General features: G+C 40.3%; 1 protein-coding gene across 2 annotated transcripts in view; it reads left to right on the forward strand.

The window, feature by feature from the left end:
• Positions 1–18,263, forward strand: part of LOC105915221 (WD repeat-containing protein 7) — a gene marked incomplete at its 5' end in the record, with an annotated part of 97,532 nt that overhangs the window by 23,605 nt on the left and 55,664 nt on the right. For both annotated transcript variants that reach the window (XM_021308809.2, XM_036129304.1), the window contains 1 exon segment: positions 11,145–11,258. In XM_021308809.2, coding sequence (XP_021164484.2) covers positions 11,145–11,258 — 114 coding nt within the window.

Consider the following 18,263-nt stretch of genomic DNA (forward strand, 5'->3'; position numbering starts at 1 on the left):
CCATCGGTCCATCCATCCATCCATCCATCCATCCATCCATCCATCCATCCATCCATCCATCCATCCATCCATCCATCCATCCATCCATCAATCCCTCCGTCCATCCGTCCATCCATCCATCCATCCATCAGTCAATCCCTCCGTCCATCCGTCCATCCATCCATCCATCCATCCATCCATCCATCCATCCATCCATCCATCCATCCATCAGTCAATCCCTCCATCCATCCATCCTTCCCTCCCTCCCTCCCTCCATCCATCCATCCTTCCCTCCGTCCATCCGTCCATCCATCCATCCATCCATCCATCCATCCATCCATCCATCCATCAGTCAATCCCTCCATCCATCCATCCTTCCCTCCCTCCCTCCCTCCATCCATCCATCCTTCCCTCCATCCATCCATCCATCCATCCATCCATCCATCCATCCATCCATCCATCCCTCCCTCCATCCATCCATCTTTGTGCATTTTTACACTAAACTAAATCCAGAAAGCTAAATCTGAAGGTACAAACTAACCGATGTTTAATTAAACCCTCTTATGGTGTTTTAGTGAGCTCTGGAGAACATTTAAAGCCACGATGTTCAGGTCAGGATCTGAGCAAAAAAGCAACGTTAGCTCAATAGATGAATAAGAGTTACTGGTATAAATGGTTTTATTTTAGGGACTTTGATGCTTGATTACTTTGAGAATTGGATTAGAGTCAAAGTTTGTTTTATTCTTTAAGCCATTCTTGAACTGCTGTGTCTTGACCGTGGCCGCTGCCTTTCAGAGCGCTCGCTGCTATCCACGAGTTTTATTTATGTTGGTGAGCTTTAAATAAACATTTGTCCACTTTTTCTTTCTGTTTCAGTTTTTTTTTTATAACGTTGCAGCTTGATTCGTTGTTGCAGCCCAGGAAACGGGCCTTATGGTCTGGTTATTCCCTGGCGTCCCTCAGCTGGCTATAGTTAGACCTGCTGATGGGAAGAAAGGTGAATCTGCACCTTGCTTTACTAGAAACCGCCTCCTGAAGCGTCCGTGCTCGCCAGTCGCAGTCGCCGAGGATGCTGGGAATTCCTCAGGGGAGCGGTTGCCACAGGAACGGGCACCTGTCGGTGTCGTGTTACCGCAGCAGGACCGCGGCGTGGGGTGGGGGGGGGGGAGCAGAGCGAGGTTAAAGGGTCGCTGAATTTGATCCGCCAGCCGCACAGCAGTCCTGGAACGGCAGTAAGATGACGCCGGCTGCTGTGGGGAGAAATATCACGGCAGGGTTTGTGTCAGAGGAGCCGGGTCCTCCGGTACCAGACGGCCGGGTCCTCCGGTACCAGACGGCCGGGTCCTCTGGTACCAGACGGCCGGGTCCAAACCGGGAGGTTCTGGGCTGCAGGCAGCGTGAAAATATTTCATGTTGTGTTTAATCCCTCAGCCTGTTTGGTTCATTCAGTTAAATGTGGATTATTTCAACTAGGGCTGGATGCATGGATAAAAAGCATATTGATAAAACAGAAATCATATGGATCTATAAAGATAATTATGTAGTTATATGTAATTTAAGTGCAGCCCTGGTCGTTTTATGCCTATTTTTAGACACAAACACAGAATTCAAACTCAGCCCTTTATTCTACCAAATTTTTACCAAAACTGCAAGTTTTTAAAGAAAAAAGGACATGTGCTCTCTGAACTTTCTGAAGGAGGCGGAGCTTGGTTCCTGGGTCTGCGTTGTGATTGGTTGGGTGGATGTAATGATGTAATATTAACCTACACGACTAGAATGCATAAGGAAGGAAAACTGTTATTCTATTTAACTTTTTATTGACCCTTTCTATGATAGATATATATTGTATATATCGATGATGGATGATTATATTGAATTATCGTCCAGCCCTAATTTCTGCAGGACAAACGGGTCCAATCAGACCCGGTTGTAGAGTCCAGTTTGTTCTGAATTTAGTTTTTTATAATTCAGTCATATTTCCTGATCTAATTACATGCAGTCTAGGGCTGCAACAACGAATCAACAAAAAAATCAATAAAAATCATTGATTAAAATCAAATTTCATCATCGATTTGTGTTGTCGTGCGTTTAAAGCGCCACTCGCCACGTAAACGGAGTGGAGGCGGTATTTTCAAACGCTGCTTTTTTGTAGCAGATTCTATTAATGACGACAGAGAAAATGGCTCAAAAGGCCTGGAGCACGTCGCGCTTCACAAAACCACAAAATAAGTAAAATGTGAGATTTGACACAGCAGGAGAGCTCCACAGTGACACACATTTTGGGAAAAAGAAGGTGAAATAAAGCAGTTTTTTATTTATCCGATGAATCGTAAAAATAATCGACAAATTAATCAATTATTAAAATAATCGTTAGTTGGAGCCCTAATACAGCTAAGCGTTCCTAGTTTAGATCAGAGCAGGTTTACATGTTAGAATGGCCTAGTCAAAGTCCGAAACTAAATACCACTGAAAAATTATGTTCTCTCCATCCAATCTGACTGAACTTGAACCTTTTCATTTAGCAACATTTAATTTCCCTTTAGGATCGATAAAGTATAGTTAATTATAGTGAACATAGGGCTGGGCGATATGGATTAAAAAATAAATCTCAGATTTTATCATACCAAATCCGATTAATGGATTTTTTTTTCCTCCTTTTTGTTTCATAAAAAGAAATTAAAGAAATAATTTTAAAACCTTGCTTTTTATGTCAAGCATTTGGTCAGGGAGTTGACCTGAATTCAAAGTGCAACTAAAAACAAGCATGCTTGTAAAACAAGATGGCCGCCGTGCCATTATAAACAATGAAAATATAACTAAACATTTGCTGCTAGTGGTATTACACATTGAGCTAAGAACAGGCTTCACTGCACTTGTGAACTTCAAACTAAGTTAAAAAAAAAGTAAATAAGTAAATGAAGTACCTCGTATTATGGTAAAAAAAAAAGTTTCCACTTAACAATATTTTGACAATACATTTGCCTAAACATATATTCAGCATCACATGCTGTTCTCTTCATGAAAACCCAATGAGTGTATTGGCAAAATAAAATCCAGATTTTCCAAAAATGAAATCTTAAACAATTGTAAATTCGAATTAATCGATTAAATGGATTTATCGCCCAGCTGCTTCCACAAAGCATTGACTCAGGATGAGTTTTCCACTACTTGCTGTTGGTCTGCCACTAAAATCCCAATAAAATCCATTGCAGGAAAACCTCATGGAGCACGAATACTTTAGCGAGCCTCTGTATCTGTCCAGGGAAGCCGGTGGAGAGGAAACGGATCGAGTGCTGGACATGAAATAAAGTAAAGAAGCAACCAAAAGTCCGAATATAAACCCAGTTAGACTTTCAGGAAATTAAACAGCCTTTAAAGAGTCCATTGGGTTGGTGACAGGAAATAAAACGGCACTTTTTACAAACAAACGTCATAAAGAATGAGCAGAAGTGAGCGGGCCGGGCGGAGAGGAGGATGTGCAGCAACAGCAGGCTGATGGCGGCGTGCTGCGGCAGGTGACGGTCTGAAGATGAAAGCAGGGAGACAGGAAACGGCGTCTTCTCATCCACTGATCAAAGCACAAAGAGCTTCTCCCACACAGTTTGACTCCTAAGACGACGTGTGATCCTCGGCGTGTGAGAGAGAGGCCGAGCGGTCCTGGGGGGCTTTGTTGTGAAGGAAGTGGCTGAACTGGAGAGTGTTGGGTGTCCGTCTCTGTCTTTCTCTGTGGGTAAACTGTGAAGCTGCTGGTGCCATTGTTTGTCTGAACATGTGTGCGCGGGGCTGCCAGGATATGCTCGGCGCTCCCAATCAAAACCCGGCTGGGCTTGATGAGCGCCTGCAGCGGGTAATTAGGCCCGGCAGCCGCGACGCCGGCGCCGCTAACGGGTGATTTTCGACCGACTCGTCGCTCCTTTGTGCTAAATCCTTTTAAACAGTAGCAGGAAAGCTGAAAGGTCAGCCTGGGCTCTGCTCGTTGTCTGCTGGGCGTCTCGCTGTGACAGTGAAGTCCTGCCGCCGCCTCGGCTCGGTGACATTTCCTCGCCTCTGAAGCCTAATGGATGGGTACAGGTGTTTCCCTTCAGACAGACGCCGCTGCTGCAGGAGAGCACAGACAAGTCCAAGCTCTCTGCATCCAGGGAGGACGGCAGCAAAGGAACGTTTCTATAGGCTTTAGTTTGGAAAAGTCTTGAATTTTGGTTCCAAAATGAAGGTTTCTTTGTAACAATGCTGTAAAACCATTATTACCTAAACATGGAGTCTTCTCTCTCTGTCTCCAAAAACAGGCTACTGCGAACGTCTAAATGTTAATTAACTCATGCGTGTTAAGACAGTATTATGAAAAATACTACTCTACTCTTTTTAGACAAGTTTATTCTTTTCTCACAAATGTTTCAGATCATCAACCAAATTTTAATATCAAATATAACCTGAGTAAATAGTTTTTAAATAATGATATGAGTTATTAAAGGGGGGATATCATGTTTTTTATGTTCTTCCTCTCCTGCTGATGAAGATTCTCAGTCATCCAGGTCATGGTCATTCCAAAAAAAGTAAAAAAACAAAACAACTGGACTTGTTTTTTAGTTCTCAAAAACTTACAAACAACACAGCTACAGGATTAATTCCGGCCAATCATCACCTTAACTCTCACCGTCATACAGGTGATCAAAACATTGTTCCTTTAAGCCAGGCCAATAACGGCCCTGACGACTCCTCGTTACAGAGGAGTGGACCAGTTTCGGTCCAATCCGCTGGCTTAATGGCTTTAACGACGGCCCATTACTAAGGGGTGGACCTGTTTCTGCTGAATCTGCATGTTATCTAAGCCATTACAAGGCCTTTGTTAGGCAGTAGTATAAAGCTTGGTACTCCACATTACCCCAGACTTTTTGAATTGAGAAAGTTTCCTGGAGAGGAAGCGAAACGTCTTCAGCAACGGAAAACAAGAGTTCTTCCTCTTCTCATTGAAATAACCCAGCTGTGGTCTATATAAGGTGGAGTTGAGTTCCTCGTTCTCGTTGCCCCACAGCTCCTCTTTTAGCCGTATCCTGGGGAACGTCTGGGAACAACTCGTTTTGGTGCCGTCTCTTTAAATCTAAAGGAGTCAACGCTGTAGATGGGTTTAAACAGGCATGAGTGAAACATAATGTTGCAAACAGCTCAGTTATGAAACCTTGGGGCCCGTTCCCACAGCAGGCAAATGTGGCCCTAGGTCCGATTTGTTTGGGGGGTTCAAGTGACCCGGTCAGACGTTTTAGAACCAGTGGGGACGCTCAGATCTGGTCCGAATCTGATCTTTTCACGTGTCTGATGATTTGTACTGAGACTCCAGTGGGAACCACCAAGGTGGGTTTAATGCGTCACTTTCAACCGACACGTGTCACAACTTTGCGGCAGCAGCAGCTGGAGCTGTTAGCATTAGCGTTTAGCATTAGCATTAGCATTAGCAAGACTGATGGCAGCTGCCTGCCACAGCGCTGCTCGATGGAGGGGACGTGTACCTTTCATATTTTAACAGATATGGTACTGATACCCGGTACCTGAGAATCGATACCGGTACTCAACGGCACCTATTTCCGTCACTTTAGTGTGTTTATGTAGTAATAAATGTTAGTTTATCAATAAAATCTCTAAATATTTCAATTTAACATATTTATTTCTCAATATATAAACTTCATTTGGATCTACAAATGAACCTTATTAAATGATTTATGAATTTTAATAAATTGCCTGAATCCACAGCACTTAAAACTAAGTTTTACCAAAACAGTTATTAGTGAACGAGGTGAATATGGGATGGAAGCTGTGTGGGAATAAAGTTCTGGGAATTATTTTAGTGCAACAGTTTCAGAAAAAAAAAGCTTTACTAAAAACATATTTTATCCCGCTTTGTAAATCAGGGCGAGAAACTGAGACAATAACTGCAGAACAATTGTTACTTTCACAGGAAGTGATTGATAACACAGAAGAAAATTCTGTTTAGCCAAAAACTAAAATGCTAGAGTTTCACTTTGTCTTTATTTCCTCCTCAGCACCCGCTGACAAAATAAATGGCTTCCGTTGGAGACTTTTATCCTTAAAACCTGTTTCTTCCTTGTTTCTGGGACCAAAGCTGCGTGACGTCATTAATATCGTTCTTTTGTGCGTTTTAAAAGATTTCAAAATTTTAAAAGATTTCAGAAAAAAAATCTGAATTGGACATTAAGGCCTGCAATGGGAACGTAGCCTAAAATGTGCGACTGAGTAGGGCAGCTTTAAGAAATCGAGCGAAACATCCAGGTGTATTTATGCTTGAATAACTCCAACAGATGAGTTATAAGAATAAAAAAGACTGCAAAAGAAGCAGAGATGTAACAATTTCTTGAGTTTGTTGGGAGCAATGATGGTCTGACAGCTGCTGGGAGGAAGGATCTGTGATGACGCTGCTTTGTGCGTCTAGGATGCAGCAGTCGGCCTCTGAAGCAGCGGATGTTGTTACTGCCAGGGTTCTCCTGTCTTCCTGATCAGCTGCAGACGAGCTGCCGCACCAACAAACTACATCATGGAAGGTAGCTGAAGCCACCGCAGAGTCAAAAAGGTCTTCAATAGCGCCCCCTTCAGTCCAAAACATCTCAGTGTCCTCAGATGTAGATTCTGCTCTCACCCTTTTTGTAAAGTGCGTCAGGCTGAGGGTAAATTATGATGTACTACCTCCTTGCCAGAGTCTTTCTACTGTGATAATTAGTTATTACCCCTGTAAATGCAGAGGAGGCAGAAAACTACTCCTGGAAAAGGTTCCTGCAGTCACAAAGCTGGTTAATTTGAACAAAAAGTGTCACATTTCCTATCAGAATATCATGACGACCAGCTGAACCCACACAGAAAAACGAAAAGGGTCCCTGTGCCGTTAATTCTTAGTTTTTGTGGCACGTTTAAACAAAGCTAATTCTGCTCTCACAGGAATATTTCAGAAAGGTTTTCGCTGTTTTCCTCCTTCAGCTCACGAGATGACAGCAAACGCTGAACCCTTAAACAAAAACACCTGCAGACACACTTTCGTGTTATTTATTTTTTTGTTCCAAACGATTTATTTTTTATTTCTCTGGGACTTTGAAATGGAAAAATAGCTTGAAGCAGAAAAGGCTTGTGGGCCCGCTGTGCTTTAAAAACATCAAGAAGCGAATGTTTTAAACAGGAGCAGAGAGAGCAGACAGGAGGAGGAGGTCCTGGAGGTTAACAAGGCATGCTGGGAGCAATGTGTCATGGCTGACATGACAAGCTTGACCTTGGAGCACGCCAACACGCCCCCACACTCCCACTTATACACCCTTCCCTCCCCCACCCCGCCCTCTTCTCCGTCCTCGGTCCCTTTTTAACTTGAAGGCCTTTTTTACACTGATGGAACTGATGCTGCAGCTTCTCCATCCTCACGCTAAAACCTCCTCTGAGCCAAAAAGACATCCCCAGAGACGGTGAGACGGTCTGCTGCAGTCCACAAATCCAGACTTCTTAGGAGCAGCACTGAAATAAATCAGAAGTCCTCTTATCGGTTCTTCAGATCTGATCAGATGAAGCCAGATTTTAACCTTTTGGTTGACGTGCAAAACGCGATAATTGGTGGTAAGCTAATAGCAACATGTTGTGGGGACGTCTGTCTTCAGCAGGAACAGGGAAGCTCGTTAGAGTTGAAGGGAAGATGGATCCATGGAGCTAAATCAGGACAATCCTGGAAGAAAACCTGTTAGAAAGACCTGAGAATGGGGAGGATGTTCTCCTTCCAGCAGCAGAACCACCCTGAACATACAGCCAGAGTTACTATGGAGTGGTTTCGATCAAAGAGTTGGAATGGCCTAGTCAAAGGCCAGATCTAGATCCAAATCAGAATCTGTTGCAAGACTTGAAATCGTCCAATATTACTGAATTTCAGCTGTTTTGCAATGAGGACTTTTTTTTATTTTTTTTATGTAAATAGCTTTATTGTGATTCCTGCAGGGAGAATTTCAAATTATATGGACATTACAATGGGAGAGTAAAGGAAGAACAAGAAGAGAGAGAGAGAAAAAAAGAAAGAAGAGGTGAAAGAAAGAAGAGATAAAAGGGAGAGAATGATAAAACGTTCTTCGTCTGCTCCATCACCTGGAAAGAGACACAAAAAGAACAGCACAACCAACAGACATAAAGCAACAGATACAATCGATTAACACCTTGATACCATTGCTAAATCATATATATTATTATGTAAACTGACATGTGTAATGTGATACCTGAAAAAAGAAAGTGAAAGAACATAAATAAATAAATTATAGCCTTTCTGTATATAAGTGAACACTTAATACCTGGGACCCAGCACCTGTGGGAGTTTGTGAGAGTGCACTAGTTTAGGTGAAATGAGGACTTGTTAAATTATCAGTCTGCATGTGTTGAAGGTTGTTAGAGACGACAGCCGAGAGGTTTACTTACTGATTCAGTGGGTTTGAATACATATCCTCATTCTTTGGGTTTTGGTTGTAAAAAATGCTGAAAACCATGAATTATTTTGCTTTCGCTTCACATGTAGTTTCTGTTTGTCTGTCACATAAAATCCCAATTAAATACATGAGAGTTTGTGGTTGTGGTTTACAAAACGGGAAAAGGTTGCAGTGGTGTTTACACTTTCAGAACAAACTATATTTTTCTATTATTGGAACAGTTTAAAAGGCAAAGTCAAGATATAGTAATTGTTTTCTGGGGGTTTTAGACGATGTCTGTAAAAAGAAAAAATGGTTATGCAGCTGAAGAACTGTAAAATGTTAGCACATCAACACAGAGATTTTTCATTGTTTGGAAAGATTTTTTTTAGTTTAAAAGCTCTGGTTAGCTTAACTCTGATTAACCGCTAGCTTGACTTATATAGCACAAGTTAATTCTGATTAGCTGTTAGCTCTGAGTTCTCATAGTACTCACCCTAATTAGCCTTAGCTTGACCTAATGGGAAATATTTTGATTCTTATTAGCTCTTTGCGTGATCATTATCAGCCATTAGCTAGACTCTTAGTTGCTGATAGTGTGACTCTGATTAGTCTTTAGCTCGACTCTGCTTAGTCGCTAGCTTGATTCTGATTAGCCGTTAGCTTTAATCAGATGTGGGGAATCCGGCTTCAGGAAAGTAAAACCCCTGCCTGTTTAATTTCATCCTGTTCACTTAACCAGATGGTTTTAGTCCCTGTCTATGCTGTGGAGCTGGTAATGCAAATGGTTGGTACTAATAACCTCTGGCTTTAATCGGATTAGCTGTTAGCTTGTCAGTTCTTTGACTGAGCCTCAATAGTTGCTAGCTTGATTCTGATCAATAGCTTACTTGACTGTGATAAGCCATTAGCCTGATTAGCTGATTAGCTGTTACCTTGACACTGACTGAGTACCGTATTTTTCAGACTATAAATTGCGCCGGACTATACGCATTTATTTAGACATTTACTGAAACAGTGAAAGAACACACAAACACGTGTTCAGTCTTTGTTGTCTATAAGTTTATGTTTCAATACATTTTAAGTTTAGGGCGCCCTCCTGTGGCTACAGATGGTAATGTTTACTCCTTGGTTTCTTACTGGTCAACACGATTCACCATTTAAATTTGATATATAAGCTGCACCTGAATATAAGTCGCAGGGTTGGCAAAACTATGAAAAGAAAATGCAACTTATAGTCCAAAAAACACAGTAGTTGCTACTCTGAAATCCTACCTTTGCGTTTCTGTTTCTCTAAACTGACACTGTGGCTATTGTCAGTTAGTTATGGTAAAACGTTGACTGTGTAGAACTACTCCACACAACTCCTCAAAAAGCTGAAAACCTCTTAGTACCAACGAGTATCACATTCCTTCAGTTATAAGACTCCTATTGTTCTAAAACCACATAAATCGTAAATAAATATATGATGAACACCATGTATTAGAGGAATGTTTTAGGCAAAATAGCGATTTTAACCATTAAAATCCCACCACTTAAACCTGAATTCTCACAAGCAGAATCATTCATCCTTCCATTTTTTACAGCCGCTTATCTGTGGAGGGTTGTCGGGAGGCTGGTCCCTATTTCCAGCTGTCAATGGGCAAAAAGAGGGCTGCATGCAGAATCAGTCCCCGAGAAAATAACTAACAATATGCTAATCAAACAATGCTGTAGAAAAGATAAGGGATGCTACCAGAGCCCAGGTGTCCAAACGGCAGACGCCACGTGTTACAACAGGGCTGTGTACAAAAGAGATTAAAGCATGCTGAAAATATTTCAAATAAAACAACAAATGTGGTTGTTTTGACATTGGTGTGTTTTCTTTTAGTCTGCCTTTAAAAGAAAAGCCTGGCAGGTTCCTGTTCTGCCCAATTAATTACAGAGACATTATACGCAGAGCTTTGTGGACGTCGAATCTCCCCAGTGGAAACACCCACCCTCAGCTTCCATTCTGCTCAGTCACATCAGTTATGTTTTAATTAAGTCTAATTAAGTTTTTATCACTTTAATGCTCCAGACGAATAATCAACAATCAGGCAGAGTATCGGCCTTCTGTCAGAGTCCGTGTGTGAAATAAAGTCATTAGGCCGAGCTGTCTGCAGTGTGTCTCAGCAGGTTAATTGGAACATGAAGCGCTGTGTTAACCAGGATTTATCAATGTGATTATACACACTCTAATTAGAGCTTTTTTTTATTGCTCTAATGACGCCAGACGTATGAAATTGTATGTGATGTTTTAGTGACTTTTTTTTTCTTCAGCTGTAATGAAGAAGTTCAGTTGTAACAGAAAAAAAAAATTCGTCAATGTGTCCAGCTGAGCATTTTACACACATTAATCAGAAACTGTGTGTGAATCTGTGTAATTCATTAGGCGGGCTGTTTTCCCACAGATTGGACCCGTGTTGACTCTGTTACCTTTAGCCTTCGCATTCATTAGCGCATTATCATTCATTAGTCCCAGCTGCTAATTAAAATCCGCTCTTAATTGGCAATCCGAAGATAATTCTGCCATTAATTTTCTGGATAACGAGGAGGCCCAATAAGCCTTTATTAGCTGCTTAACCAGAGCAGTTAGCCTTTTAATGAGGGCCAACACAGAAACCTAATGCGAAGGAGGTTTTCCACGCATGCAGCCCTGAACAAAAAATACTTTTTCTGTAATAACAAAAGGTTTTCACCTCTTTTTTTCCACAGCTGGGTCAGCCACGGAGGCTGCCCCTCAGGCCCCGCCCCCTCCTGAGGCTCAGCCAATCGAAACCAAGGCTCCAGAGGAGGAGATGGATGTGACGGATGACGACATCACAGCAGGTACGCTGCAACAAAACCGCATTTAGTGCATCCTGAAGATTTAGACTCGCTTACAAACACAGCCCAGATTCAACCATAACCCTTTATAAAATGGGTCGGCTGATCTTTTATTGTTTTGTTTTTATAACGACATTACAGCTACGTAGAAAAAAACAAAAAACAGTGCAAAAAAAATCAGAGACGTTTTATTAAATGTGAAAATCAGAGGTAAAAAATGCAGACGACATCCAGATTAAAAGAATTTAACTGCTGTTTTAAGCGGTGGATGACGGCCGTACGCCGTGTTGAAATTCCTCTGAGGTTCAGTCGACATTCAGAGGAGGGATGGAGGCGATGCGAAATCCAAAATCCGCTCTGGGCTTATAATCGATTTATGATTAAAGTCTGATATGGAGTCACGTTGAACGTCTGAGAGGAACCATCATGCACCTCTTCACCATCTGCATCGACCGGTTTCCCATCTCCAAAATGAGCGTACGCCTGGCTTCGCTGTGAGGAACTCGCATTTTCCTGTCAGGTTTTTTTTTTAATAAAGCTAAAATTTTGCGTGGAAAGTGACGTACGCAAGTTTCAGGCTCCGGTTTGTGCTTTATAAACGAGACGCCTGGACTCTAACCGGGTAAAATATGGGGAAAATCCACATGATCCTCATCAGCAAACAATCTAAAGGTCAGGCAGAGCAAATTAAAGCATCTCTTGTTTACTTGTTGCCAAACATCAAGAAATCTACAGTTTGGCTCACAATTACTGTTTTGGTTAATTTATTTACATCCATTGGAGCCTTCATCAAAGGTAGCAAGCGTGGACGATATTCTGTGATCAAATCTGTTTCAGTAAATACAAACAGTTTATTTATTGTGCAAGACATGATATGAGATAAATACCTAAATAGAAAGCTTATAATATTGTATTGGTTTCCAATTACTGAGAGAATTATCAAAACTAAATAGATTAGATGAATTATGAGATGCTAAAACTGAACTAAACTATGCCTAGCTATGCTACATCTAGCTAAACTAATTTACTATTAATTAAACTAAACATATTTAAACTGAGCTTAACCTAACTGACTTTAACTAAAAAAAGCTAAACTGTATTCAGTAAAACCAATATAAACTAAGCTAAACATCTATAAAGAAAATGTGAAAAATCCAACTCAGCTATCATAAGCTAAGCTACTCTCAGCTAAACTGAGGTAAAGTAAATATTTCCCTTTACAGTCCTACCCCAATCCTCAGGGAGTGACAGAGTTTTCAACCGGCAGCCTCTCCATGATGCACACTGCAAAAAGAGAACTTAAAGTAAATAAGATTTTCTTGAAATTAGTGTATTTGTCCTTGATTTAAGCAGGTAAATATTTTTTTATCTGAGAATGAGTATTTTTACCCCTAAAATGAGATAATTAGATAAACTGCACTTGAAATAAGATGATGGAGACGAGTGTTAAAGATTTTAAGTTCAAAAATCTTATTCCATTGGCAGATAAAGCTATTTAACTGCTCAGATCATATACAAATACACTCATTTCAACATTTTTACTTGCATTTTGTTCCCTTTTTGCTCTGCAAACATCCAGCTCCCTAAACAGTAGACCAACAGTTTGACCAAACCGCACTGATTTGATCTAAAATGAGCTCAACTAAGCTAAGCTACACTGTCTAATTTAAATTAAACTAAGCTAATCTAATAATTTATTACATATGTGAGGTGTGATGTTTGTGGCAGACAGTTTTTATGGCTACAAATACTGGAGTTGGATATCTAACACTATAAATTCCTAACTGTGTTTTATCAGTCTGGATGAAACTCTTCATCTTCTCATAACCCAGAACGTTTCCTGTTGTTTCTGCTGGAAATATTTAACCCTGAATTGTGAAGGACGGGTTAAAAGCATCTGTTAGGTTCTAATGGAAATAAACTCATCCGAAGGTTCCTGCAAGGCCTCGTCTGCTGCAGCGTTAAGGAACCCGCGGAGCTTATTTATCACTTCTGGGCAGCTTGAAGTCAGACGATTCGCCCTGCTGCGTCTGTATTTAAGCCGAACGCAGTGTGTTTCTGCATCGCTGACACCCAGTGAACCTGAATGGTGTTAAAAGCAGTTTATTGGTCGCCTGTCCCACACAGTCACACGCAGAAGGGAGGTGAGAAATGGCCGACACCTGCCCCACAGGTGGAAACACACACCTTCCACTCCATTTCTTTGGCACGTCCCCCCTGAGTATGCGGTCCGCTTCCAGACGCTTTTTACCTGAACGTTTCTAATGTCTCCTCACCGTTTTTACCCAGATTATTCCTCTGTATACATTTAGGGATCAAAAACTCTATAGTTAATAAATTTGATTTAAAAAAATGGATGCACTGATATGAAAATTTGGGCTGATGCTGCTATCTGAAATTTATATTGCTGTTTTGGCCGATGAACAATATTTATCAATATGATATACTTTTCTCTACTCACTTAGACACAATGATATTTTTTATTTTATATTTATTTTATTTGTTGTTCCATGGCAAAAATCACAAAAACAGCCACTTTCTGTCATACATCCATGAGCAAAAGGGAGCAGAACAAAGATAAAGTCCTGTTTTGTTCGCCCCAGTTAAAAACAAAATAACGTCGCTAAGCGGCCACAGCCAAAATAAAGCAATAACATAACAAACGGCTACATTCAAATAAACTATATATATATATATATATATATATATATATATATATATATATATATATATATATATATATATATATATATATATATATATATATATATATATACACAGAAATAAGATGAACATCTACATATTAATACTAAGTATACTTTGTTTATACATACACTTAAATTGACAAATATTGTTACAACTTTTCAGATGTTCATGAAGTAATTTCCAAATTTTTACCCCCATAAAAATGACCATGCCACTGACATTGCTCCCCTGCTTCATTTAAACACCCCTCCATCCCACACTACAACGCTACATCACCATCACTCACATGACCAAGCAAATTGCACATGCCCATCTAGAAAAACATATGCAAGCAACAAAAATAAATGCAATTACAAATGTTATTATTGGCCCATTTCTTCCTATGGGACCGATAACGATATGTCAAAATCATGACTAACGTTGGCAGATACGATAACAATGTTATTGCTGATATTTTGTGGAACCCTAAAAAAAAATGTTACCTGATTAAATGGGAATCTGAGAGTGAAATTCAGGAAACAGATTTTTCTTAAATTGACGTTTTGCCTTTCTGCTATTTTGTTATTTTTTTTAAATTATTATTCGTATCGTTTTAGTAGCGTAATCTTACCTGTTGATTACACCATCTAAACATCGGATTTTCCCCACTATAACAATATTTAAATGTAAGGTTGAGTTAAATATCCCATCTTGAGATTATATAGTTGTTATTTCATATTAAGCCTGTGCCTAATCTAAAACTGTGGTATCAGCCACATAAAACCAATTAACCAACCAATAATCAAATAAGCTAAACAACACACAAGGAGCCAACTCCCCGGTTGCTTTCTGGTTCTACTCCTCTGACAGGAGGAGTAGAACAGGAGGAGTAAAAGAAAGCTGTGCTACACCTCCAGTCCAGCAGATGGCGGTAATAAAAAAAAAAACAAAGGCATCTTCAGCTGTTACCACCCGTAGCTCAGTGTAATCTCTGTTGTTTAGCAGCCATGACAGTGTGAACCACAGAGCTGTGAAGCAGTAGAAATGGAGCCTGAAGTCCAATTATTGTGCCATCGTCGCCAGCCTGTGTTAAAGATGAGTAAATTGTTAATTTACACGTTTACTCTCTAGCTCTCCTACAAGGCAATAAACTTAAAACTATCCTGTTATGAAGCGAAGGTTTAATCATAGCCAGTAACAAATGAGCCACTGAAGTAAACCAAACTCGAGCTGATATTGTGTCACTGAATTATGTCTGTGTTTCATTTCCACTCAGTGCTGAAATAAAGTGTCAATTTGAATATAATGTGCTTGGAATCGGGCGTTCTCTCTGGGTAGAGCGAGCCTCGGACGCCCCTTCAGCTGGTGAGGCTGGCTGTTGGCCCTGGACATCTCCATAAACCTCTGAACCCTTTAAAGGTGCATAGCCGCATTATTTTACTTTATTTATTTATACGTCAGCAGCTCCCTCTGGTTGCATACAAAGTTTTTATGAAAGATTATCACCTCCTGCTGGCCTATTAGTTGTTATTTTGGTGTTTTATGCTTTGTTTTTGCTCAGTAAATAAAGCCTTTCATGTTTATTTACGATTTCAACGGAAGTACATACTGAGCATGTGCAGCAGGGGTTAAAACAAGGTAGCGGCTAACGGCTATTAGCATCTCCAGATGAAACAATTAATTAAAGGTCCAAGATCCAGTGGGAAAAACACAAATAAATGTGATTTCTAGAGGAAAAAGCCTGGAAAGTCTCTGGTAATCCAGTCTGAACGTTGGTTTTCACTGAAGCTAAACCTGGCGAGGCTCAGATGTGACGCAGAGTTGACAGATGTGAGTAAATGTTCTGATATGAGGCTCTTAAAGTTGCTGTAGATCAGTTTATTTAATTAATAACGTTGGTCTTCATCACGCCAAGCTGCTGCTTTACTGCGAGGCGTTGCAGAGAGTCAGGCTCAGTTCAGCATTATTTAATTTCGATTTATTAAATAAGCAAACCGGCATTATGGTAGTTCTGTGATACTGCCACTAGATGGCGCCACGTCTGTTTATATCTGCTAATCGCGCCTGATGCTTGGTTCTATCTAGCCTCATAGAGGACCATCAACACACTATCAAGATGGAGGCTTGGTGTATATAACCTTATTTTATCATTATTAAATGGTTTTTATATTTTTTATAAGCATATTACATGAGTACGTAACAATTAAGCGATATCTTGATAAACCAAACAGATATTTGAGTTTTAAGTCTGAAAAACTTGTAAGTTTTTTTTTTTGGTTTTTTTTGCCACAGAAGGTTTAATATATCACACATTAATCACAGTTTTTGCCCCTTCCATTTGAACAATCTGCTTCAACCCGGCCCCTCAACAATCCTGGGGTAATCTGAAAGGTCCACCCCCATACCAGGACTTTATTCAGGAATTTATCGACTTGGGAAACTGAAAAAAAACCCAGAGGGGTTCAGGAATCCTGGTTAAAGTCCCTACGGTGGGGAAAAGGGACTCTTGACTGTCTGAGATGTTTAAGCTGATATGCTGTGCACCATCACAAAGCATCTCCGCTGTAATATCATCTGTGTAATTGTATCAGTATTTTGGGAATAAGTCTTAAAAGTGGCCAGAGACGGGGCTAAAGAGGAGAAAAACAAAGGAGGGAAACCTTTTAAAGACACAAAGACGAAAGGACAGACATGACGACAGCGGTGCAATCACCTGGCTTTGGGCTGTTTCCACAGCGATAGACTCATCTCATCAGTGTCTCGTCTCCCTGTCCTCGGCTCCCCCCCCCCCCCCACACACACACACACAGATGTACGGCGAGTTCAGGATGTGATGACATTTGTTGCTCGGTGCCACAGCTGCAAAGCCTCTGAGAGACGAGCTCAGACACACACACACACACACACATACAGCCGACAGTGTGTTGTTGTAATTATGTCGCTAACAGTGTCAGGGGATGTCATTAGGATCCACATCACGCTCGCACACACCCACAGCATCGGCAGGACTTATTGCTGAGACACATCCTGACCAAGTGTCCTACCCACCCAGGGTAGAGGGAAGAGAGACGGCAGAAAAAGGCATTTTTAGTTTTATAAATCTCAAACCCAATTGGTCACATTCATTTTTATAAAAGTGGGGGTTTTTGTTGCCATTTGCAGACTTGAATGTAATTAGTTCTGCAGCAGAAACAACAGCTTCACTGCAAAAAGGGAACTCAAAGTAAGTAAAATTTTCTTGAAATTTGTTTATTTATCCCTGATTTGAGCAGCTAAATTAGACTATTTGCCAATGGAATAAGATTTTTCCACTTCAAATAAGAACAATTCATCTCCATCATCTTATTTCAAGTGCAGGATGTCTAATTATCTTATTTGAGGGGTAAAAATACTCATTCCATTGGCAAATAGTCTTATTTAGCTGCTCAAATCAAGGGAAAATGTATTAATTTCAAGACAATTTGATTTACCTTGAGTTCTCTTTTTGCAGTGTTCAGTTGGTTTAAAACTGAAAGATTGTCCTCTTGGACTTCAACCCCGCAGCTCTGCAGAGTAAATACGTCACACTAGTTAAAACATAGAAAAACAGCTTTATGGTGTGCTTTTTAATTATCTACAGTATTTTTTAAATATGAATTCTTATCGGTTTTTAGCCTTAATAGATAGCGTGCAGACGTTCCTTATTATCTGTAATCTTGATCTGCGATTGTTCTCCAGGTCATTTGGACTTGTTCAGTCTGACTCCAGGGCTTCTTCCATGGCTTTAAAAATGTCCGCTGCTTGTTTCTGCACACCCAGCGCATAATTCAGTGCTATTATTTGGTTTATGATGGACAGTAAGCAGGAAACATGCAGTTACTCTGGAAATCTCCACTGAATCTCCGGGACATCGACTCTCTCTCCACCTTCAACACTGCAAAAACAGGACTAAAAAAAAGTAAAATGTTCTTAAAGTTAGTGCATTTGTCCTTACTTTGAGCACTTAAATAAGATGATTTGCCAGTGGAATAAGATTTTTGCACTTAGAATAGGAACAGTTCATCTCCATCCTCTTATTTCAAGTGCAGTATATCTAATTATCTTATTTTAGGGGTAGAAATACTCATTCCATTGGCAAGGAATCTTATTTATCTGCTCAAACCAAGGGCAAATACACTAACTTTAAGAACATTTTACTTATTTTTAGATCGTTTTTTGCAGTGAAGTCTTTCTTGAAAACCTACCTTTCGAGCTTTATTCCCTCCGTTTGATATTCCACGTGTTTTAAACCGTAACATGAGCCTTGGTGCTGATAATTGAACAGGATTATTATTATAATAGGTT

This window comes from Fundulus heteroclitus, unplaced genomic scaffold (genome assembly GCF_011125445.2).
Source record: "Fundulus heteroclitus isolate FHET01 unplaced genomic scaffold, MU-UCD_Fhet_4.1 scaffold_154, whole genome shotgun sequence".
NCBI classification, from domain to species: Eukaryota; Metazoa; Chordata; class Actinopteri; order Cyprinodontiformes; family Fundulidae; genus Fundulus; species Fundulus heteroclitus.